This window comes from Paralichthys olivaceus, chromosome 20, assembly GCF_024713975.1.
Source record: "Paralichthys olivaceus isolate ysfri-2021 chromosome 20, ASM2471397v2, whole genome shotgun sequence".
Lineage (NCBI taxonomy): Eukaryota > Metazoa > Chordata > Actinopteri > Pleuronectiformes > Paralichthyidae > Paralichthys > Paralichthys olivaceus.
Genome location: NC_091112.1, coordinates 14,860,155 through 14,884,987, shown reverse-complemented (window position 1 = coordinate 14,884,987; position 24,833 = coordinate 14,860,155). Strand labels below are relative to the sequence as shown.

Here is a 24,833-nt window from a genome sequence, read left to right as displayed (position 1 = left end):
GCAGAAGTCAATAAATGAAAAAAACAGCTCACTGTGCATTGCAGACAATTTTTGTCAAAAAATGGACTCTCTCTTTCATAAAATAGATTAGAATCATATACATGAACTTCCAAATTTGACTTGACTTTCTCTGCCTTGTCACGCTTTGTCAGAATGAGATCAGGTGGTGTTAAAAGACCCGGACGAATGAACTCTTGGAACCAATAACAAGCAACCTTTTCTCCCTCTTGTCTTTTTTTCTCTCCTCTTTCTTCCCTCCTCCCCTGCTGTTGGGTCGCTGGGGTAACCTTGGCCCGTTTCTCGCTCAGTTAGCCTACCCTGCTATTAGAGGTCTGGACGGATGGAGAAAACAGAAAGAGGCAGAGATAAAGGAAGGTGGTGCTCTTTCTTTCTCTCTGTCTCTCAGGCCAAATTTCAGATTTGGGGACAAACGGAGGAGAATGAAAGGACACAGAGAGTCTGAGTTGAGAGGAAAATAACACCCCAGGTTGCACTGTGAAATCAATTACTCTGTCAGCTTGATGTCTGTAACTGTTCAACAAGACCTGACTTTTAATGCAGCGGGAAATAAGTGCTGCAGAAGGACCTCTTTAAAATTTTATCTTTCAGTGCACATTTAATCTCTTGAATAAAAAAGAAAAATCGACTGGCCTCAGACATTGGTCGTGTGGTGTTGAGGTGGATCAGGAGCGTTTGTAAAATATACAGTGATTCTTGCCTCCCTCTGCCTGACAGAGCTGCTATTGGAGAGATGTCCCACATTGTAGTGAATTGGCACAAATGACAGCTAAAAATATGGGAACGTATCGCTCTATCATTAGACTCAACAATAGCCTGTAATTGCCTGTGTTCTCTTGTTAACTACACTACCAGTCAAAAGTTTTACAACAGACCAATTTCTCCAGTTTTTATTGACATTTCAGCAGCTAAGGTCTTGTAAACAACCTTTAATAGTGCAAAGGTAAGCAGTAAACTTCTCACGGAAAAACAAAACAAAGATTATGTCACCAAACACTAAAGAATCTTAATTAAAAACAAGTTTTTTATGGTTTAGAAATTGTGTTAATTTACAGCTTTCATGCAGCAATGGACATGCCTTGAAAATGAGTGCAATCAAATCCAAAAGGTGCCCTAAGTTTTGACTCAGCTGTACAAAGATGAGGGGGTTTGGTACGACCTCTCATGCATGTGTAGGTCAGCATTGTACTGCAGGAAGTAGTGGTGTGTATTGCTTTTAGAGTGGTGAGGAAAAGGCAAGAAACCAAAGTAGATAGACTGGTTGGTCAGCGGTTCATCCCACACGATGGAAGATTCATAAGATGGAAGAGCAGCACAGTCCCCAGACTTTAAACCTCATGATGCAGGCTTTGTAAGAACTGGACAGAGGTTGAAAACAAAGCAAAACTACAAGTGCAACACATTCCTGGGACCAAACTATGATTATTTTCCTTTGTTAAAAAAAGGCCATGAGCATATGTGGCTGCTGGATGAGTCATATTCAAGTTAGATTTAAGATCCCATGATTCCTTTTTTCTTTCAATGTTAGTTTAAGAGAAAAAAGATAGAGGTGCTCATGACTTGTGTTGTTACCCACTTGTCTGTGTGTACAGGGGCATGACCAGTACCAGCTGTACCCACAGTAGGTACATTGTGGAAGTAACACAGCTGTGTCTGATCCCAACAGCCAATCAGATCAGCCCTTCTTGTTTCTGTGTTGTGCAGTAGGGTAACACCAAGCAGCCAATCAGAGCTCGCAAATTGTATCTCCCAATCAGGAGAAAAGCTGGGTAATGTCAGTTCACCACACAGGAAGAGATGAGCAAAAACACAAGTCACAAAAATGGAAATTATATTATCACTGAAAAGTAAAAGAAGGAGATGTACTGTGTCAAACAATGAAGTCAGTTGTTGAGAAGAGAGAAAAATATATTGGGAAACCCAATAAGACCCTGATGAACAATGTGTTGTTGTTCTCCAGGGAACAGCAGTGTGTCCTCAGTACAGTGTATCTCAAATACAGAAAAAGTGATGCCTGCATCTTTTACTTAATGGTAATTAATGTGTTGTGGGATTATAGCGTTTTAATTAAATGTAGTGGTGCAGACAAATATGCAAATAAGAGCTCCATGATTCTTTGTATTCAGTAACACAACAACATGTAACTCAATGAGTGATTCTCCAGTCATAGCTTAGAAACTGTGAATGACAGACACAAATGTTAGCTTTTCCAGCTAACTATCATACGACCTATACTAGTAACAAGTCCATAAGCTAAGATGCTAAACAGAGCTAGGAGGAAATTAGAGTCTGACCATAAACACCAAGATCCAAAAATCTGAAGCTACTTTCAGACATGCATCAAACTCCAGATAATTTCATGACATTGTCCAGAGGATGTCTGATTCAGTTGTTTTGGAGTTTCTCCTGCCAGGCCCCCTTGTAAAAACGAGAATTTGGGAGGATTCATCTTGATGACACATGCAGAACTGAATAATAACATATAAACATCTCAGTATAGTGTAAGATGTGCTGTAAACAAATAATTGCAATATCCATAGCGGAATGTTACGTCCTGCCTCCTGCATGCTCTACCCAGGTGCGACCCCCTACCCGGACGCTCTGCAGTTATCGTCTGAATTACTCACTGTATTTATTTGTTATCATACTTACAATACTAGTTAGACACTGAAATTCAAGGGCAAAGCAAAGCCTCTTAATTTCAATTTCTTCAATATTCATCAACTACTTGAGGATGATGACTCAGAACATGAGTGTAATATGTAATTAGCCATCAATGTATTTATAAAAGCCCCTTTGTGAGTCCGGAATTGCCAGCAGTGTTTTCAACGAATGTTAGTTTTCCTCGACAGCTGGATACACTTGATAAAATAGTAACATTTAGTATATTTGATTTTCTTTTTGTGCAATGTTTTTCACATTAGGGGCAAGGTAAGGTCTCCGAAATAACATTTACTATGATGGGAAACTCAAAATATTTTCACGCAAAAGAGAATAATTAAAAAATCATGTCAGCATTTCAGACTAGAAAAAATTGTACTATTCGTTAGTAAAATAAGCATTTAGATGCTGTCAGATAGTATTATATGTACATATTACGGTACCTTTTTTTCCTCTTACCAGGGTTCTTAGAGCATGTAGAGGATGTAGGTCAGGGGTCCGGATCATGGACACCCTATTCCTGTCCACTCCCTCAGCCTTGAGGAATTCCTGCCATTCCCACACATCCCTCAGCAAGGAATGTCTGTCACGCCGTGAATGTGGGAAGTCCACAGCTATGCAGGGATGTAAACACATGTGCGTAGTTCGGGTTCTCTTGACCTGCAACAGCTGGTTCAGAAGCGATGTGTCCAAGTCAGCTGCGGGGGAGCCATTATGAGATTAAGCTTCTATGTGACTGCTCTTTTAATCAGAGAAGGGCGACGCTGTGGAGTGTGCACTATTTGTGTGGCGTGTAGGCAACTTTACCCCTCCCTCAACTGAATGACCCACACCCACCCATTCCAGCTCCCATTCCATCTGTCCGGGCCCAGGCAGCTGTTGCATTCTCTATGATTATTTTTTTGTAAGCACAACCACACTCGCTCAAACCCCTCCTCGAGGTATTTAAGAAAGTCTCTCTGGGGAGACTTGTAGTGGTGTTGTTGAGTAAACTGCTTTGTTCAGCCAGTCTAATGCCTACTTGACCTCTGGGAGGCCCCTTACAACTCTCACACCTCTGAGGCGTGTGCAGAGTGTCGACATATTTTGACAAACGCACACACGATCCAGCAACAGTCCTGACATGGAATGATCCCTGAGTGCCTTGTGGTAGTTTCCATATCGCAAACAGCGATGAAAGAGCAATGAACTTTTCTGACATTTCCTACTCATCCCTTGCACCTTCTCACTGAGGAGTGCAGCACTTTGGCTGTATTTCACCACTACCCACTTGATGCAGGACTAGTGATGAAAATATTTGGATTGATTTAGGTGTAGTAATATTTTTATACCGTTTCCTGCATTTTTGTCCTATGGGACTTTTGAACTTCTTGAAAAATACTGTGCTCTTCAGTTTTGGATTATCCGTGGTAATTGGGCATTGGTTTCTCTGAATTCCTGAATTAAGACCTCAGCAACACGGTAATAATAGACTCCTTAGCTGTTGCTAATGGATTATTGATTATACATAAAATGAGGAATTTAATGAAACTGCTTGATTTGCTTGGTTGGGCTACCCAAATATTTTCTATGTATGAGAAATGTGACTGTAATGTAGACACACAGCACAGTTTGAAATAATTGTGATATTAATTTGAAGCCTTGTCGCCCAGCCCTAATTGTTTTGTTTTTAAGCCAGTTTCCCAAACATAATAATTTAGTTATTTAATTTTCTTAAGATGTCATAGACATGATTAGTTAATCATTTATCACACGTGAGGTTTCCTTATTGACACATATAATCTTTTTAGTTTCAGTTTACTTTCACTGAGAAAAGTTTTTTTGAATGATATATTAGATAACACTCAATGTCATTTACTTCAGTGGAAATGTGATCGTTGTAGATTTTTCTTATATTACAAGTACTGTAAGTCAGTCTGCATTGCTGTATTACCTTAATGAGGCATTTGCCTAAACATGAGGGAATGGTATCTGATATTTCTACAACAGATATGCATTGTTTTCTCATTAAAGTAGTAATAATTATAGTATTTAATAATATTGTGAACATGACTGAGTTTTGAAACCAATCATTGTTGCTATAGTGCCATCCACCCAACTTTTGGAAACTTTGGTTGTTTTAGCTTTGTGGGTTTGTGTTTTAATATTGACGTGCAGAAACTGACTTTTTGAAATGATGACATGGTCACCACAATTTGCTTCCTTAATGGTTCTTATCATTTATGACTCAGCAAACAGTGGTTAATGCAAAACTTTGCTCACAAAGTTCGTAAGATTTTCTTCTCGTTGTTGGCGTAAGAAAACCCTCGCTGTTGTTCCTTTGTAGTTGGTTCTGTAATCAAGCAACCATTTGCAAATAGACAATTGCTTGCCATACACTGTGTATTTAAATGTTCACGTGATACATGTTTACAGTTGTGTGTGACAGAAATTTCTAATATGGAGCTGAAACGCTTGTTTTGTTGGTTATTTTTAAACAAAACTAAAACATATTGATGTGGATGTAGCCTAAGCCTCTTCTGCACTGCTAGGGTTTCCCCATCAATCTCGAGTCTCTCTCCTAATGCTAAGCAGCTTCTCGGGGTGCATAAATGCAGTGCAGGCATATTATAATCATTACTCCTCCTACACATTGAGGATTACCTCCAGGAATCTGCCTTTCCAATAGACAGGCAGATTAGCAGCTCACCTAATGCCTTCATGAAGTGCACCCAGAGGCCATGCATCCTCGATGTGTGCTGGCGCCTATTAAAATAGTGTGCACTGATCGCTCTGTTTCTGCTTGGAAATGTTTGCACCAGCTTTTCCATATGGATACGTAGACAGCACCAGAATGAGCGGTTTTGGTTGTCTGCTGGGTTGGAATATCTCCCCTCAGGAATCCCAGGATTAGCCTCAGCTGCTGTGACTGTGCCCACAGTGGATTGGGATCCCTTCAGCACATCGGCCAGTCACTCTATCATTAGCTGATGGTAGCAGCGAACTACGTTCTCCCGTCAGCACATGAAGCCAAATCCACAGCAATTTATGGATTTTTTTTTTACAATTTGTGGAAGAATGATCAAGCATGACTTGCTGGGCAACCAATCACAAATGGAGATATGCCCAGACAGGCTCTGCCCTCATCCAGCTGACAGGTACAATGCCACATCTGGTGGTTGGTTTGGATGAATGTGTGTATACATGCACCATGAGGAAATTTCCTCTATACGTGCTGTAAACTCTTCCTCCTCCACCCTCATCAGTGGGAAGTGAATTTCATTTTTGCATTCTTTCCAGCAGTCAGTAGATTGACAGAATATAGAGGAAAGGAAGTAGGGAAGGAGAAATGTGTGTTTGACAGGTTTGACTTTGACTGATGATGGTTCATACATCATAACCATCTGTCTTTCCCTCACTGTGTGTGGCTGTCCACTTGTCATTTTCTAGCCGCTCCCTGTCTGCCTTCCTTTTTTCACACTCGCTCACTATCCCTCCCTCACTGTCTACTGTGCAATCCATTCCTTCTCTCTCCCTCATATTTACTCTTTTTATCCCAGACTAGTCACGACACAATGAGGCGTCCCATTATCCCACAAATATTTATTAGTGTCTTTATTCCTCAGCCTTTATTTTTTTGCTCATCATTCACCCAGAAATTCCCTTTTCTCTGGTGTGACTGTGTTTCTTTGTGTGTGTGTGTGTGTGTGTGTGTGTGTGTATGTATGTGGGGTGGGTGTGACCCGTCCACTCTATATTTAGCTGCTGTGCCACTTTCTCCAGTCCCACAACACTGCAGAGCAAAGGGAAGTGATGCGTCTGTGTGGTTAAACTTACCTTTTGTATTTGGTAAAGGACAAGATTCACCCGTAACCACTTCAACACTATTAAATGTGCTCAACTGAAGGTTTGCATTGGTATTCATTTCATCACAGAAAATATATTGTAGTGTGTGTGTGTGTACTTGTACAGATATCTTTGTGAGGACCATTTTTTAGCCTAATGAGGACATTTTGGGAAAGTAAGGCCATTCTGGCTGGTCATCACTTTCTGACCGACTTATAATGGACAGTTCTCACTAAGATAGATGTACAAATGTGCGTGTGCCTGTGTGTTTTTTGGGGGGATTACAGAGGGTCATGTGTGCCTTGCCAGACCTTAATCCATTGGCCGTTAAATTTTTATTATACAGTAGCAAATTCATACAGAGCTACAAAGCACTCACTGTGTATGCTCTCTTCTTACACACACACACACACACACACACACACACACACACACACACACACACACACACACTGTGTTTCTGGTTGTCATCTTGTCAACATTAGGGTTTTCATTGACCTTTGATTCTCCTCCTGCTCACTGGCAGCCAACCAATCACACAATGAGTTTGGGGGCAACTTCAGAGATAGTCCTATGTTCAGAGGATGAACCACTCCATGGTGAAAATATGCTGATTTATCCATTTGTGTGGTGTGTATCTTGTAATTCACCCTCAGTATGTTCATTTAATTTGACAAAACAGCACTGATATACATTTTGAATCTGGATAAACATTACATTACAGTATACTGTTATACAGTATAATAGTGAACATACAGTTTCTATAGTGTAGTGATCTGGGGACAGTTTTAGGTTGTAATTTCAAACTTCTTCTTTTCAAATCAGTTTCTTATTAGAATGCATCGAGATCAAATGATGGACATTGTGTGGGATTTTATTTTCTAGAGCGCAGGTTGAAACAGACAGCTACTACAAATATAGCTCTGGCCATGGCAACCACAGCATCAGGAATCAGTAATGTTTTCTTCTTTCAGGGCACATGATTGGAAACTAAAGCAAAAGAAAAGACCGTTTCTACCATCTATAAATGGACTGTGTATAGTTTTACAGAAGTTAGTGACTTTAGCGTGTCAAACTTAATACCCACCACAAATTCTTAAAGCCCAGGATGAGTTTTGAGAACCTTTTAGATGGCATTTTTTTGTAACTATTTTTGACATGTATTTATTCATTAACTAGAGCAGGGCTAAGGCCAAACAATCACAATATTTTAAAAGATTTAAAAAATATATTCTGAGAAATTGTAAAAAATATAGTAATATGCTCTCTCTTGCAATGTTAATTAAGTAATAAAAAAATCCTGCCACCCCTTTAACCCATAAACCGTATATAAAGATGGATAATGCATCTCCGATTCCTCATATTAACCAGAAAGGAAGCCAAAATGTCCGTGATGTAAACGCTGCTATTGTGCATTTGGAGCCAGATTTTGTGCAGTGGCAATTGGGTGATGGAGCCACAGTGACGAGGTCCCGTTGATATGCTTGAGAAATCCTTACTGAGTGTCAATCATGATGTTTCACCCTTTTTCTTGAGGGTTTAAGGAAACCAGCCACCAGGTGGCGATCAAGATATTTTGGCTTCACCTTTGGGAAGCAGTCATGTTGACAGTCTTTACACAATGTCGACGCCTTAACTTGATCGCCACCAAAATGTAACATGTTCTTTCTCGACTGATGTTACGACCTTCCAACTAGTTTAGTGCAGATTTATTCAGTGCTGCTAATAAATACATAATCCTGCTAATAAATACTTAACAAACAAACGGAAATTGGTGACAACATAACCTCCTTGGTGGAGATGATAATGAAACTAATCATTAGTTGCATCTTAAATTGACACTCCTGCTATTTCCACAAAGAGTGCAGTCTAGTCTATGTACAGTTCCCAGAAATAGAGTGAGAGCAAGAGCTCTCTTATTGCATCAACCTCCTGTCATGCATCATCTGTACAGGAGCACAGTGGGAAATGTAGCTGATCATGCTAATTTGTATTTTGTGGCACCCTGAGGGATGTCAGGAGAAAATTGAGAGGAGAGGAAAGAAATGTAAAAAATAGAGACAAGTCCTGATTCTCATCAATCTCCTCCGGTGGCGGAAAAAAATAAGCATCTCATTAGCGTACACTCGTAAATATGGCGACGTGCTGAGAACAGAGGCTTGAGTACAATTCACTACTCAAGTGCCCAAGAGGGCTGTGTGTGTTTGTTCAGGTTTGCATCACAACAGTAGTACAGGCACAGAGACAGAGTTGTTACTCCTCCCCCTGACATTGTACTTAATGTACTATTATGTAATGCATGCTAAAACATTGTGTGTATGACTGTGTGTGTGTTACTAGTTCACCACCACTTTAAGACACTGCAGATGTGGGAAGAAATTAGATAACGCGTCTTTTCTCTGACAATCCTGGGTGAATAGTTTCAAGCACACTCCTAGGCTGCGGTCGGAAAGTCAAAAAAAATCTCTCTAATCACTAAAAACCTTGACCCAGATGAAAAACGTCATGAGGTCAAGGAGAGATGTGAGGGAAGTGTGAAGGGACTCTGTGCTGTGTGTCTATAATTCAAGAAAGTTTCAGCCTATACAGAGAGAACATTTAACAACTAGTTACAGGAAGTTATTTCAAAATAGATTTTATGTAGTGTCACTTTCTCCTTTCCTTTCGTAAAGTTCCAGTGTTCCCTTGAATCCCGAAGGAGCTAAAATAGGATGCATTGAAGCTCCTTTCCTTATCATTTAGAAAATTCAAACAGCTCTTAGTATGGTGGCTGTGTGTACATTGACCTGGGATGTCTCAGAGAGAAGGTCACTTCAATCTGACTTGTTTAAATCATGTTAGGAGTTTTGCTCTTGTACTTGGGCTGCAGATGAAAAAAAAAGTGGGCATCAGTGAGATGCAGGACGGACAGAACAAAAAGAAAGGAGACACTTGGGTAATATGACTTGTCTGGGTCATCAGTCACGCAAAGCAGACCTCTGCTGTGTCTGAAGGACAAAATCTGGGCCCATTCCGTCCACCTGTGTGAGTGTCTCGCTCAGTGTCAGGTAGTGTGTGTGTATGAGTGTGTTTGTGTGTGTTTTGAAGCTGAGGTGTGAGTCTAAGCACTTTAGGGAATTGTGTGTCTATATTTAGGAGTTTTTTGAGCAGGTTATTGAATATCTCCTGACAGCCATCCATTCACCTCTGACAGAATATTAACAACACAACATGGGGCAACTTTCACACAATCACACCCCTGAGATGCAGACTGACATTTAAAGGGTAATGGTTTATAGCTAAGGTTAGTGTGTGTGTGTGTTTTATTTTCGCTTGAATTCTCATGCTATTTATCCATTTATAATTCCACGATACAAATTTATAAACACATGAGTTCTTAAATGTCATGCCAGTGCTTTTTTTCCCAAGAAGGAACTACAGTTATTTGAAATCCACTGCTGAGTGAACGTTAAAGCGTTTATGAAGCAGCTGAAGGTTCAGCCACAATGTGTGATTAATCAGTGAATACGTGCAAGTACTAGTGGACATTTATTAATAGGAAAATGTCATAGATTGGTAGTCTAAGAGAAGGCAAACACAGTTGAAGTGGGTAACTGTATTTGTATTAATTTTTCTCAGCTGACAGCTTGTTGGCCTCCTCCAATAGTGCCATTTAAAAAATCCCCTGACTGCGGTTTGTACAGGAGGTGGAGGGAAATTTTGAAAGCTGAGATTTCTCGATATCTGAAATGAGAACTGTCAGTTGACTATGGACAGAATTTACAAAGTTATACTAAAATGTATTCATTAGCATAATTAGGGTGTGTCCATTGATTTCCATTTTTTACATCTGTGGTTGCCAGAAGTCGTATCGCTTGTTAGAAGCGTCATCCACTCACTGTTTCTGGAGGCTCTCACTCGGACATTTGCATTCACACATACAGCCCCTCTGGAGAATGAAAGCTCTATAGACTGTGGTGCTCTCCTTTCATTTTGGCCTCATGTGAAATGTCTTGTCATTTAGTAGATGTATAGTGAGGGAATGTTGCACAGACATTCATGGACCATGTTAGATGAATTGGAATGTCTCAGATGACCCCCTGATTTTTCAATTGTCCAATGCTGGTGTTGCATCCTGGCAAGGACTCGATGGGAATAAGAGGAGGGTAAAATGGGTGAAATTAAACCTATGACCGAGAAGGAAGAGCGGGAAGCTTATGAAGTTATTACAAAAAATTATTTATATACAATTTAACCAACCTCAAATCAGACAAACCCACACCTGTAACCTCTTCAAAAGGCCAAGATCTATAACTGAAAAAAGGAGTTACTACAAAATAAAAAATAAACTCAAGGGAAGGGGAAGGGAGGACAATGGAAACCTACTGTCTCTGCCTTAAGTTTATGATTTATTGTAGTATTCCTTTGTATCTGTTGTACTTAGGTGTTCAATTTAATTCATTATGGTCTTATAAGTATGTTGATATTGTCATTCCGATCCCGAATGCATGCTGATGTTGCACTTAAACACATCCTCACAGAGGTGCTGAGGACTGTAGCGTGGCTGTAGACTCTAAATCTTGTTAACGTTCCCTTTTGATAATCCTCATAAATACAGCCTTTTTCCCTCCTCAACACTTGTAAATGTGAAAATCCACCAGCTTCACACCCTGTAAGAATCCTCTTAATATGGTCTGTATTTTACAGAGTTAAGCTTTAACTTCACTTAATGGCAACTGAAGTGACCTATGGTGTGTAGCATTGCTTTACCCCGTTTCACCTCAGATCCAGCAGGAGTTACAGCAGCTCGTTTCCTCCGAACTCCCCTCGAATTTGGCCCCACTTTGTCTCCTCATTACTGTTTCTCCGACCACAGCCTCTGTGCTTCCTCTGGCAGTGTACACAATATGTGTCTGTGAGTGTGTGAGACTTTCCTCATGATGCAAGCAATCTGAAATGAGACTCAATCCCCCGTATTTAAAAGCTGCAGATCTCTAGATTACGAGTGGACAAAATCTGCTCTGTCCCAAATAATCTGCCCTCAAGACAGAAAGTCATGGCTGATCTACTGCGAGAGAACAAGGGACACACTGTTTTCTTTAATTCTTCGTTCTCTTAATTTCCACTTCCCTTTCTTTTCTCTCTCCAGGTTTCAGGAGAAATGAGGAGATGAGAGCAATGGAGGTGCTTCCCATCCTCAAAGAAAAAGTTGCCTTTTTGTCAGGTGAGTGAGTGAGTGAGTGAGTGAGCGTTCCTAAGTTTCTGTCCATACACAGCTCTCAGGTAAACTGTGCAGATGTGCAGTTTATTCCTCTCTGTAGCATGCATGCATGCACTCGTGCACACAGACACATATATGGACATTACTGAAAAAGCCGTGCACTTTAAAAAAAAATACCAAAGCTCATGGGGTCACGCTGAGGCACAGGCACTTAACCCTGGACCCTTCTTCACACTCACACACATTACACATTAGACACACTGTGACGCATGAACACACACACAGACATCCATTGTTGAGTCAATATCAGCAGGACTATATAATAGAGAGCTACAGCTGCTTGTGTCTTTGCTCCCTCAGCCATGGCTCACACACACACACACACACACACACACACACACACACACACACACACACACACACACACACACACTTGAGTCGTGCCAGGGAAAACTCACAGGAGGCAGAGCTGCAGATATGGACTGCCAAGAACATCTAGCATGATTATTTGTACAACACACAAAAACATTATTCAGCTCATGCAAAATGTGTGTGTGTGTGTGAGAGTGAGTGAGAGGCAGCGTATTATCATATGTGCATGCAGAATCATTGGAAAAGTGGAGCGCAGCAGTACCAAATGGAATAGCAAAGTGAAATGTGTGTTAATAAGTGTGTGTGTGCACTCTGTGTGTTATATGCACACTCATCTTTGGTCCCGTTATGTGCGCAGCAAAGGTCACAGGCAGAAACAAAACGATGAGGACGATGACTCAGACAAACAGACAGAAATTGAGAGAGGGAGAGGATGAGGGGAGTTGCCTTGGTGATGACTTACTGTCAGCTATACTGCATCCCATATTAGTCACTGGTGGAGTAATTGGCTTTGAAATAAAGGAGGGTGGGAGTAAGAGGAGGGACTGCTGATGAAAAACAGGGTAAATGAGCTAAGCCTATTATACCAGATCCAGCCCCTTAATAAATCGGCTATGTTCGCCCTCGCTCGTGTCTGCCTGTTTGCCACGTGAGCGTTTGATTTTCTCCATTGAGCAGCCGGGCCGAGCCTACGGGCGCACAGCAACCCAACTTAACTCACTAATTTGTGGGCTGAGCACAGTCAGCCTGTGTTTACAAGTTCCCACGTGAGCGACGTAGCTTTCTGCTACTGCAACTGGTCAGGGACTATGAGAAAAATATTGTTATTATAGTACCAGATATTCATAATTCAGTCCCATGACGATATACTGCAAATAGTAAACGTTACCCAACTACCAATTAAAATGACAAAATACTATTTAAAAGACTGGAGGCAGCCTAGGAGGCTGTTCAAGGCAGAAGTATTAAAAATGTGCACAATAAAAAATGCTCTCAGTACGGGGTTAAGACCCACAGGAATCATTAATTCAGCTTGCATGTGTTTCGAATAAGCAAATCATTTTATAAATTGATTATATTTATCACTTTTAGCTATGGTAGCAGCATCTCAGGATGGCAGTTTTCAGAAGTTATTGTGTGCAGATGTTAGGAATGAATCTTACTGACCCTGGTAAATGTCTGCCCTTTATATAGTGCAATTAGGAGGTTAACATCTACCTGATGCACTGGTACAAATGTTTGTACAGATGTTTATGGTTCTCAGATGATGTATTCCACTGACTTTGAAGAACCCCCTGATTTTTTGTACAACCTCACAGAGGCACGAGCATAGATACTTTTTTAAAAACACTCCTGTATAGATTTGTTTATGTTCTCTTCAGACATTCACATAGATCAAATATTGAAATTTTTTGATTTCAGGCTATTATCTTAGGTGGCGTAGGCGGATATATTTAACTAGAAGGGCTCACAAAGAGCGACTACCTTTGCAGAGGCCCAACATTCCCATTATGAAACCACATTTATATTCACTAGATCCTGATATTTTTGCACACACAGATAGATATCAGTCACCTAAAAATGCCTGAACCCATAAAATGTTGAAATCTCACAGTGTTAAAGAAAGTGAAAAATACATTCCTGGATGCTTCCCCGATCCAGACCCACACCAATATTTGGTGGCTTCTTTCCACTCGCATACCGTGTCATTCCACCAAGTTTCATTGTAATCTGTCCTGTAGTTATTTTTGCAATATTGCTAACTAACATACAAACAAACAGACGAAAACATAACCTCCTTGGTGGAGGTATTAGTATCAGGATACTGTGTATTGTTGTATTTTAAATTCTTTGGATTGAATCAGGATGTTATTTATTGAACTTTTCTAAAATGTTCTTAGTTATTGTTTCTGAGCGTCTGCTTTGCAATATTAGACAGTTTGGATGTTCAGTTGAGCAAATTGTGAATCAATTCAATTATACATCTGTTGCCAAGGGTGTTTCAATTCGGCCAGCTCAGCAGCTCACATTTGTCGAGCCGAACACTCATTTATTGGATTAGCTGACTTGTTAGATTTATGCTGATTCAGTGAAGCAAATATAAACACTCAAGGTAATGTCGTAATAGCTTTTTGACATCTGCTGTTCAATAGAACACTGTATGAAACTGCTGTGCATGTGTGTGTGTGTGTGTGTGTCGCCTCAGGTGGCAGAGACAGACGCGGTGGTCCAGTGTTAACGTTTCCATCACGCAGCAACCATGACAGAATACGAACGGACGATCTGAGGAGACTGATCGCCTACCTCGCCGGCATCCCCAGGTAACACGTTCATTCATTTTGCTCTGTAATCTGTGTGTGTGTGCAATATGTGTATATGTATGTGTTTCTTGTTTTTTTGCCTCAAGAGAATGATAAGCAATGTCTTTGAATCGAAGAGAACACCCGGAGTAATTGGATGGGCTTCTGTAAGCAGACACGTGAGAGAGCTGAGAGGAGCATGTGAGGGGCCGAAGAGGACTGGAGAGAGAAATAATTCAGGAAGAGTTAGCTTGCTGCAGCTTCCTCGCTGCCAAAAATCCGTTATAGAGACATTGTGAGATGCTGAGACGGAGAGGGAAAGCCTGAGCAAAGAGAGGGATGTCTAACAGAAAGCAAATGAAGAGAGGGAAGGAGGTATCAACAGAGAGAAAGCAGTGTAGAGAGAGTGAGCGAGAGTGTAGAGGAGGAGGGGGGATTAAAGTGACAGCGACGGAGAGCGCATGTGTGAGGAGGTGTGTGTGAGCGAGGGAGCGAGCGAGCAAATGTGTGTGTGTGAAAGCAAAACAAAGTGTCGCAGTAGCTGAAGCAGTGCAGCAGCGGCAGTTAGTGTGGACGAGTAGCTCCTCACCTCACAGGTAAAAGCTCTCTCCTCTTCCACCCCTCGCTCACTACTCACTTCAATCCAGCTTCCCCTCTTCCCTCCATCCATCTTTATCCATCCATCTGCTCTCCGTCTGCTCTCATCTGCCTTTAGGTCTGTCATCACATTATGTCTGCACAGTTTAAAATGGGAGAAAATCTCTTTTTTTACTCCTTTATGTTCTCCAGGCATTAAAAACCTCACAGTCATCGTGGCACGTTTTGCATATTTTAAATCTGTTTTAACTGTGTGGATTTGGGTGACTGAAGATGTTCTATTTTGGGTAACATCTGCACACTGCTGCACACTGACTTTCTACTGACAGGTTGGTACAGAGAGAGGAAAGGGTTGGAAAGGTATTTCAAGATTCAATAGTAGGAAGCTAAAATAATATCACCAATTGTTCTTATGATGGTTGAAAATCTGTAAAATTACTAGAAGTTAAGAAAAATACAATCCAGGCTTGTGAATTAGTTTTGGTGTGAAATATAAAAGGTACAATTTGACAGATATTTCCAAACTGATGTAAAATCTTTGTTTCTCCTCAGATCATGATAAGTATTATTTTAAATCTTACGTTATGTTATAATCAGAGCACCACAGGGAATGAGGTTGCTGATGCACCAATGTGATGGTTTTTGTTTTTATATTGCTGTACACATTTGCGTGTCGTTTGTCGCAGGTGTCTGTGTGGGTGTGTGAGTGTGTGGAAGCGTGGGTGGCTGTGTTTGCTGCGTAGGCTTCTCACAGTATACAGTAGAAAATGCGTCATCTCACTGTTTTGATTCTCTTTCCTTTTCTCCCTCTTTTTTCTTTTTCATCTCTATCGCCATCTCTGTCGCCATCTCTGTCTCTTCTCTCCTTTCCTTTCTCTTTCCCTCCATCATCCCTCTCTCATCCTTTCCCACGCCTGTCATCTGTCTGCTCTCTCTGGATTATACTCTCTCCAATCTCTTCTCTGCCCCTCCCTCCTTCCCTCACGCCTCCCTCCCTCCTCCTCCTCTTCTCTTTAATTCCTCCCACTCTCGCTGACCTCAATCTCTATCCATTCCCAGCGAGGAGGTGTGTAAACATGGCTTCACGGTCATCGTTGATATGCGTGGCTCCAAGTGGGACAGCATCAAGCCTCTGCTGAAGATCCTGCAGGAGTCGTTTCCGTCCTGCATCCACGTCGCCCTCATCATCAAACCAGACAACTTCTGGCAGAAGCAGAGGACCAACTTTGGCAGCTCCAAGTTCGAATTTGAGGTGAGATGGGGAGATCTGTCATGTTTGTCTACAGCGCAGAGGTGCATTCATTACTGTCTCAAATTGTTTAAATGTGGCGGTTAATAGGTGACCCGCACCAAAAAGAAATAGGCAAAATGGTTGATTAAATAGATTGGATCCACTTGTAACTTTTATCTGTGCTTGTATTAACACTTGAAACTAGCTAATACAATAATATAAGCCTGGAATCACCCAACCAACTTGTAGTGTGGAAAGGGTGTGAAACCTCTCAGTTCCTTTTTTAATTTCCAGGGGGCATTTTCAATGGTCACAGACCAGAATGCCTCTAGGCACAATTGGATAGACCTCCAACCAATCAGAACACAAAAATATAGAGTCCAGATTGTTTGATGCTGTTGCCTCTCCACATCACTGCCAGCCATGAATTGTTAATGAAAAATACTTCAACAGTGCTGCTCTGTCAGTGATTGTCAAACTCCATTTCAGATGAGTGATTGGCCCGACCCATTTCAGGACAGTTGGAAATTGGTCTGAATGAGAGAGGGACCAGAAAGAAAAAGAGTTAAAATATCAGACTAGAGGAGAATTGAAGTTTACATTTGAAGCTTCACAGTCAAATCTGCTTAATGACAGATCAAATTATTTTAGCAGGCTGTAATACGTTTTAAAGGCACATAGATTAAGATACATGTAGTGTCCCAGTGTCCCCGAGCTGCTCATTGTCAGCACATTTCATTATTTCCCTCTCCCCGCCGCTTTGGGTGCGTACATCACCAGCCAGCTGTCTACCAGAGGAGAGAATTCATAGCATGTGACCCAAAAACAGCACATAACAGATCACAAGGACACGTGTCTGTGATGTCAAGTGTTAGAACACATTTTCACAGCTAATTAAATAATATATACAGATGGCTTATTTTTATGTTCTGGTTCATAGTTAGAAACTGGCATCAAATTGTGCTGATTTAAAAAAAACACCACTTGCCTGTTAACCTGTGCGTTTTCTGCTGTTGAAGAATCCTTCGTCTGATTCCAAGCCTGTTTAGTAAACTCCTCCTAATGAGGGCTTGACAGCTATTTCCCGCCACCCTGTTTGATCTGTCGCCAAAGAACCAGAACATATTATGATAATGATCAGATTGGTTTTGTATAAGCACATGAGCTGTGATTCTGTTTCTCTGTACAAAATGTACCTTGATTTCTGTACAATATGTTTCTGCGAGCTTGCCTTTCACCACTGACTGTGTGAATGCACTGGTGTGGAAATTGTTCTGATTGCTCACATGTCCACACACACACAAATATATGGGCCCACTGTGGCCTGATGACACCATATTGATTGTTTGATAGAAAGAATAGCCAGATGCAACGGGGGCAGGCCACAATTATCACCAGCAGCCTTGCCATGCCTCATGGACATTGATTAGATGCACTGTACTTGCATTTGTATGCGTGTCTGCCTTCATGTATCACAATCTGACCTCCTACCTATTTGTACCCTGTACTTTTATGCAGATTTTCAAAGATTGTATGAGGAGAAAGGTTTTCATTTTGTGTTGTTAGAGTAAATTTGATATAGGACTGTTGCTAGGACTGTACTTGCAGGGAATGCGTGCAGAATTTCCCCTCCCTTCCCGTTCAGTTGAGATGGAAAGAAAGGAAGCGGAGATTTGTCTGCAATGTCAATTATGATTTTTGATAAATTGTGCGGTTCTGTGGGTGAAAAACTCCACCCATGCAGCATTAACAAATACTCTTTCTCTCAGCATTCAGCACAGTAGAAATCAATTAACTTGAACAACAATGTTGAACAACGTGGTATCAGTATTTTCCCCTGGCAAAAGCCTGAACGCTTTTTTAACCCAAGGACAACAATGTGTCTCAGCATTGTTTGGCCTACACAAAGCTAGCCAGCTATCGCTCCGTCTCCATCCATCTCTGGCCATGTGTGTGGGGGTGTTGTGCGGAGGTGGCTTAGCAGAAACACAGAGGCACTGAAACCAAACAGGGAGGCATTTCCTCACTGTTTCTCTGATGATGATATCGTAATAAGCAGTTGTTTTGCAAATAATCTGTGTTGCTAGTTTTTGGAACCAGGTTTTTTTTTCCATGTCTGATCTAAATATCAATGGCATGTCAGTAAAGAAACAAAGTGACAGGGGAGGAGGAGAGATTATTAGACTTCTGCACTCAACTGACTGAAATATATTTTTTAATATTTTGCCTCCATCCTTTCTTGCTTCAGACCACCATGGTGTCACTAGAGGGCCTCACAAAGGTCGTGGACCCCTCCCAGCTGACGGCGGACTTTGATGGCAGTCTGGACTACAACCACGAAGAGTGGATAGAGGTGATATAGTTCATCCATGTTGTTAGTCTGGTGGGCTGCACTTCAGACTGATCTTTAATCTATCCTGAAATCTCTCCTTAACTCAGATGTTATGCTCTGTGTTCGTTCAGGTGCGTGTGGCGTTTGAGGAGTTCTCAGGTCACGCTACACAGATGCTGGCCCGACTAGAGGAGATGCAGGAAACTGTTTCAAGGAAAGACTTCCCACAAGACCTGGAGGGAGCCAGAAGGATGATAGAGGAGCACGCCACACTGAAGAAGAAAGTCATTAAAGCCCCAATAGAGGAGCTGGACACTGAGGGTCAGAGGTAAGCACACAGATTTTCTTTATTGCTGCAAGTTTGACTGACTTTAGACTTGCAAGTGTTTTCTTATCGGCTTGGTTGTATGATTCTTTCTCTGAAGCTTATCTGTTTCTTTGTCCATCATGAATTTAATAAGTCACAGAACAGTTTGAGGAAAGCAGAACACATAAATTATACACCACAAAATAAGAGTTAAAATAAAAACAGAGCAAACAGACTAGGGTTAATAGCAGTGACCAATGAGTGTCCCAACACATTACATTGTAAATTATTTCAAAAAGTGCTTATTTATGTAGCACAAACAAAGCCGTAAACCACATTATCTTGTCTTATCTGAAGATAACAGGCATTTATAAAAGACAGCACAAAACTCAAATAGCTGTATATACAACATTATGAATGGATTCATTGTATTTTGCTTTATTGAAGTGAAATCTGTCTATGCTGTCAAGTCAACACATTCCTCATGCAACATATTTCACCGCCACCTCCAGGTTATTGCAACGCATCCAGAGCAGCGAGTCTTTCTCCAACCGCAACGGAAGCAGCGGTGGCAGCGGCAGCAGCAGCGGGAGCAGTGGGGTCTGCAACGCAGACACCCAGGGACTGGTGCCACGGATCACTCAACTGCTGGACAAGCTGCACTCCACCCGGCAGCACCTCCACCAGGCCTGGCACGTCCGCAAGCTGCAGCTGGACCAGTGCTTTCAACTCCGCCTGTTCGAACAGGACGCAGAGAAGGTCGGTGGATGGTTGTTGGGAGCAGGGGCGTTGTTCAGTGCGAGCAGTGATGTAGCGGTAATCTATAATCACAGTTTGTGATCACTGTAGGGCAGGCAACTGCCAATAGAAACAAACTTAATTACACCCACAGAGAAGCATTGATTTCTGCTCTGTATGAATTCATGTCCATATTATGACCTTTTAAATGGTGGCTTAAACTTAAATTCATAAGTAAAACAGGAGAAAAACCTTTACCCTCCTGCACCTCTTCAGGTGGAGGATAGCGTATACAGGTACACTAAGCCACACCCCCACCCAGACCTCTTATGTGATGACAGCTGCAGCACAAAGTAGAAGAGAGAGAAATTCAGATATCCATGTTTATAAGAGTGGAATAAAATAGCAGATTGCAGCACCAGAGAGAGAGCGAGCTGCAGTCTTGGATACACTGCAGTAGTAGGAGCTTGTTGCTAGGACACCACAGGCCACGAGTTGTTCTCTAGAAGAGCCTGAGAGGATACTCCTAATAGAGGCAGTCCATTTCTCTGTATTCTGGCCTGAAAAGATGACAACTATGTGCACACTGCAGCATTACAGTCACACTCACATGTATACACACGGCTAAGTGCCAGCTGTTTGTTTTCACCTGCTCTAGCAGTGATCTGTGAAAGTTAATAGTGCTCCCGTACCTTGTGTGTGTATGTTTCCTTCTGGTTGGCTAACCTTTTATTTGGTTGTCTGTGTCTGTCTGTCTGTCTGTCTGTCTGTCTGTCTGTCTGTCTGTCTGTCTGTGTGTGTGTGTGTGTGTGTGTGTGTGTGTGTGTGTGTGTGTGTCTGTGTGTGTCTGTGTGTGTCTGTTCTGTCATCCCCTTGCCTCAGATGTTTGACTGGATCATGCACAACAAGGGTTTGTTCCTGGCAGGCTACACTGAGATTGGCAATAACCACCCCCACGCCGTTGAGCTCCAAACCCAGCACAACCACTTTGCTATGAACTGCATGGTAAGACACACACACACTCATGTACACACCGATCTGCAGCAGGTATTAATGCTTATCAAATGCATGCCCTGCACTCTATAATCAAATAGTTGATGCACTTTGGGCCTGATCTACGAAAGGTGTGTGAAAACGTGATTTCACCTGCAAAAAAACATGCAAGCTGATCTACTAACAGTGCGCACTGAGGATTGCGTGCAGAATAACACGCGCTGTCCCTTTAATAGTTTGCCTTAATGAAAATTCAATATTAGGCGTTTCTCCCTGAGTGTGCAAAATATTGGGGAGGAGTGAATGCAAATACTTTAATTTAGCACATGCATTGTGATTTATAAAGCCTGAAAATAATTGCAGTTGTTGTGACTGCGTCTATACTTAATACGTTTGAAAGGTAAGTGGTAATCAGCACCATTTGGGATCTTAGTGGATCAGGCCCTCAGTGTCAACCTTTAGTTCCGTAATCCTATTCTTTATCCACGGTCAAACTTGCATAACCGTTAGGAAACTGTTGAGGCAAGGAATCATTTTAGCCGCAAGCGTCTCTGTCAGCAGATGAGAAACGATGGTGATAGCCCCATAGTCCCTCGCCTCATCCCTTCTACACACAACACTCAATTTTATCCTTTTCACAGTCTTTCTTTTTCTAAATCTGCTCTTTTTGAAATCAGTTTCACCCACCGACTGGTGCATAAATTATCCACAACCCTCAATTTAACTCTCCCCTTTTCTATGTCCCATTTTGTAGAACGTGTATGTGAATATCAACCGCATCATGTCAGTCGGTAACCGGCTGCTGGAGTCGGGTCACTACGCCTCGCAGCAGATTAAGCAGATCTCAGGTCAGCTGGAGCAGGAGTGGAAGGCATTCGCCGCCGCTCTGGATGAACGCAGCACGCTGCTAGAGATGTCTGCCAGCTTCCACCAGAAATGTGACCAGGTGAGTTCAACACAAATGTGCTGTACACACATATTAATTATTCATTTATCAATGAATTTACAACTTATTAAGCAAATTGTTTTATCCATGAAATCAAAAAATTGCAATTTTTCCAGAGCCCAACGTGACATTTTCAAATTGTTTTTCTTTAATAAAATAGTAAAGGAGTGAGATTTGCTTTATTTTCATACAATATAAGACAAAGAGAATTTCTGATGACGCATCTCATTTAACACAGATGTTTTGTTTCCTATGAAAATTGTTTTGAATTTGAATTTTGATGTTCTGCGAAGATTTAATGATACAAGTAATTACATTTGATGTGTTATGTAAGCGGAGGGGCTGTCATATCATTCTTCAGTACCCAATGTTTTTCTATTTATTAACCATAATAAAATCCTTAAGAAAAGCAAATTAGGTTCACAGTTTCATCCACAGGGCTGCAAAACATTCAATCTTTATTTTAGACTATATTCTGTTTACCTTGAGAACAATTGAGCTAATCTGAAGCTGCTTTCAGACATGCACTGAACACTGGATGATCTCCTGACATTCTCTGAAGAGATTGCAAATGTCTAAGTGAGAGCCTCTTGACTTCCTTTGAAGCCCCCGTAGTGAAAACTCTTAAATATCTGAATGAGCAGATATACAGCAGGAGATCCTCCAGAGGATTCACAACAAAACAATGCAATCTCCGCAGCGAAATGAATATGTTATGTCCTGTCTCTGTCTGCTGCACCACCTCTCACCTGAACACTCAGGAGATTTCTGAGTGGTTGAGTCTAAATGTGTCTACATGGATAATCTCCTGCTGTGTTGTTTATGGGAGAAAATCCAGACCCAATTGTGTGGAAATTCTCCGGAGTTCGTGTCTGAAAACAGCTTGAGATATGAGAGAGTCCTCCTCTTTATTTTTGTCTATATATCATAAAACTATTGATGAAAAATTTTGTAACTGCTCTGAAATATCTGTTTTTTACTAGATCAACAAAAACAATCAGCATTTTGATAATTGGCTTGAGAGTTAGATTGGAATGATGATGCCACAATACCAATGTTCTCTTCCTACACAGAAAGTGAATAAGTCAGGACTAGTAGAAACCGGATTTGTTAAAACTTGCAGTGATGCACCATAGGAACCAGCTGAGGGGCTCAGCCTCACTTTTGTAATAGATGCACATGGACATACATCCACTTGCTTTCTGGGTTGAAAAATACCCTTTTGGCTTCATTAAATCTACAAAAACCCAACATATGCATTGTATTAACATATATTTACATAAACATAGCACAATGTAAGTGAAGCACTTGTGATCTGCTGTTATTTCTGTGCTCATTAGTAGGGCCACTATAGAATGATTCATGGCCTGAAAAGGCACAGAAACAGAATCCCAACTGGGAAACATGGGTGGTATGACTTTTCCAAACTAGAATATTGCTGTCATCAGATCAGCCTTCTGTGTTTATGAACTGAAATAGGAACATCTTTCTTCTCCAGAGGCTCCTACTTAAAACCCCTGTGTCTTATTCCAGTTATCACGGGAGAGATGTTTCAAAAGGCAATAATGAGATTGAGATCACTTGATTATTTTATTTCCCTCCCTTCAGGGGTTACAGAATGTTCCAGGATGTCACCACAGGCCAAGGAAAAACACATTCAACCAGAGATAATTCTTCTGAAAAAGTCTTCAGAGAGCTTGTAACCCTGCACAAAGAAATTCCTGCATTTTTAAAGCCCAGTAATAGTACCAGAAATGATCTTCAGGCGATTTTACGCGTGCTGTGGTACTTCTGACTAACATGTGACTGCTGGTATCATCACAAGGATGTAAACAGCGCCACTGTCTCCTGCTGTGTCTTTGGTGAAACGCTTAATGGCAGTTTGACTAAATATGAGTGCGTTTCCTGCCCTGCAGTACATGAGTAACGTGGACTCGTGGTGTAAGGCGTGCGGCGAGGTGGATTTACCCTCCGAACTGCAAGACCTCGAAGACGCCATTCACCATCACCAAGGCCTGTATGAACACATCACTGCTGCTTACTCTGAGGTAACATCACACTTTACACTCATGTAAATACAAAGATCGAAAGTCACCATGTGTCCACTGGATAGGGATAGTATCTGTTGTTAACTTCTCTCTGTTAGTGGAGATATGAAGTTTACTTTTACAGTCTTTGCAGTACAAAATACATCATGTCAAAATAAGAGCTTTTCTTGTCAAATTCTGCACAGGATAACCAAATACAATTTGAAATAAAAAAAACTACTCTTCATTGACAGTGTTATTGTACAGTGCAATAGATAACACATTTTATTTCTTACTTATTCATATTGATTCATTTATATTTATTATATTTTTATCATCTTAGTCTCTTAACATTAAATCAAAAGTGCGTGTTCCCATGCATTCATCCCTTCAGTTTGCTGGCTGCTTGTATTTGGATGTTTATGTTTGCAGGTCAAATCATATACCTATTTACCCCTGTGTGTTTGTGTACTGGCTGTGAGTAAAGAATGCAATCACTTTTCTAACCTCAGGTGAGCCAAGATGGCAAAGCCCTGTTGGACAAACTGCAGCGACCTTTGACCCCAGGCAGTGCTGATTCTCTGACAGCCTCTGCAAACTACTCAAAAGCGGTGCACCACGTCTTGGACATCATCCACGAGGTTCTACACCACCAGAGACAGCTGGAAAACATCTGGCAGCACCGCAAAGTGCGACTGCACCAACGTCTGCAGCTCTGCGTCTTTCAACAGGACGTCCAGCAGGTACACACCTGCACACATATATGTATATATATATATATACACACACTGTATGCATGTTTTTGTTTATATACATACAGATGTTTGTTCAAACACGTGGTATTTCCAGGACCAAATCGATGCCAGGGTTTTTTCAATATAATATGAGAGGGTTAGACAGTAATTTGAAAATAGCAGGGTATCTTACTGGCTAGAAGGATTGTACGCTTAATAGAGGGTTTGATTCCAGCAGCAGCCGTGTTTCCTATCAAAATGTCCTTGAGCAAGTAGCTGGAACCTTTCGTCCTCACACATCATGTCCTCTGTGGAAAGGAATATTGGATAAAAGCCTGAAATGTAAATGTTCTCTGCAGAAAGAAATATTTGAAAAACAAGTATAATGAGAATGCCATGATCAAATGATAATGTGACAGATGCATAACGTCCAAAAATCCTGGGCATTCCTGAGAATGTTGGCATGGCAACTGTTGCTATGGCAATAGAATTGGGTCATATGGCCATGCAGATGTCTTTTAACAGGGTGAAGGACATAGAGCATGGAGTAGC

At 41.3% G+C, this 24,833-nt stretch overlaps 1 protein-coding gene across 8 annotated transcripts in view; it reads left to right on the top strand.

The window, feature by feature from the left end:
- Positions 1–24,833, top strand: part of LOC109631773 (triple functional domain protein) — a 76,451-nt gene that overhangs the window by 19,932 nt on the left and 31,686 nt on the right. For 6 of the 8 annotated variants that reach the window (XM_069515797.1, XM_069515792.1, XM_069515791.1 and 3 more), the window contains exons 3-12: positions 11,633–11,707; positions 14,283–14,397; positions 16,033–16,225; positions 18,453–18,557; positions 18,668–18,864; positions 19,356–19,602; positions 20,464–20,586; positions 21,329–21,520; positions 23,437–23,568; positions 24,060–24,290. In XM_069515797.1, the coding sequence (XP_069371898.1) occupies positions 11,633–11,707; positions 14,283–14,397; positions 16,033–16,225; positions 18,453–18,557; positions 18,668–18,864; positions 19,356–19,602; positions 20,464–20,586; positions 21,329–21,520; positions 23,437–23,568; positions 24,060–24,290 (1,610 nt within the window). Of the gene's footprint in view, positions 1–5,626; positions 5,817–11,632; positions 11,708–14,282; positions 14,398–16,032; positions 16,226–18,452; positions 18,558–18,667; positions 18,865–19,355; positions 19,603–20,463; positions 20,587–21,328; positions 21,521–23,436; positions 23,569–24,059; positions 24,291–24,833 lie in introns of those variants that run through there. The other 2 variants (XM_069515795.1, XM_069515796.1) reach the window with 1 other exon arrangement.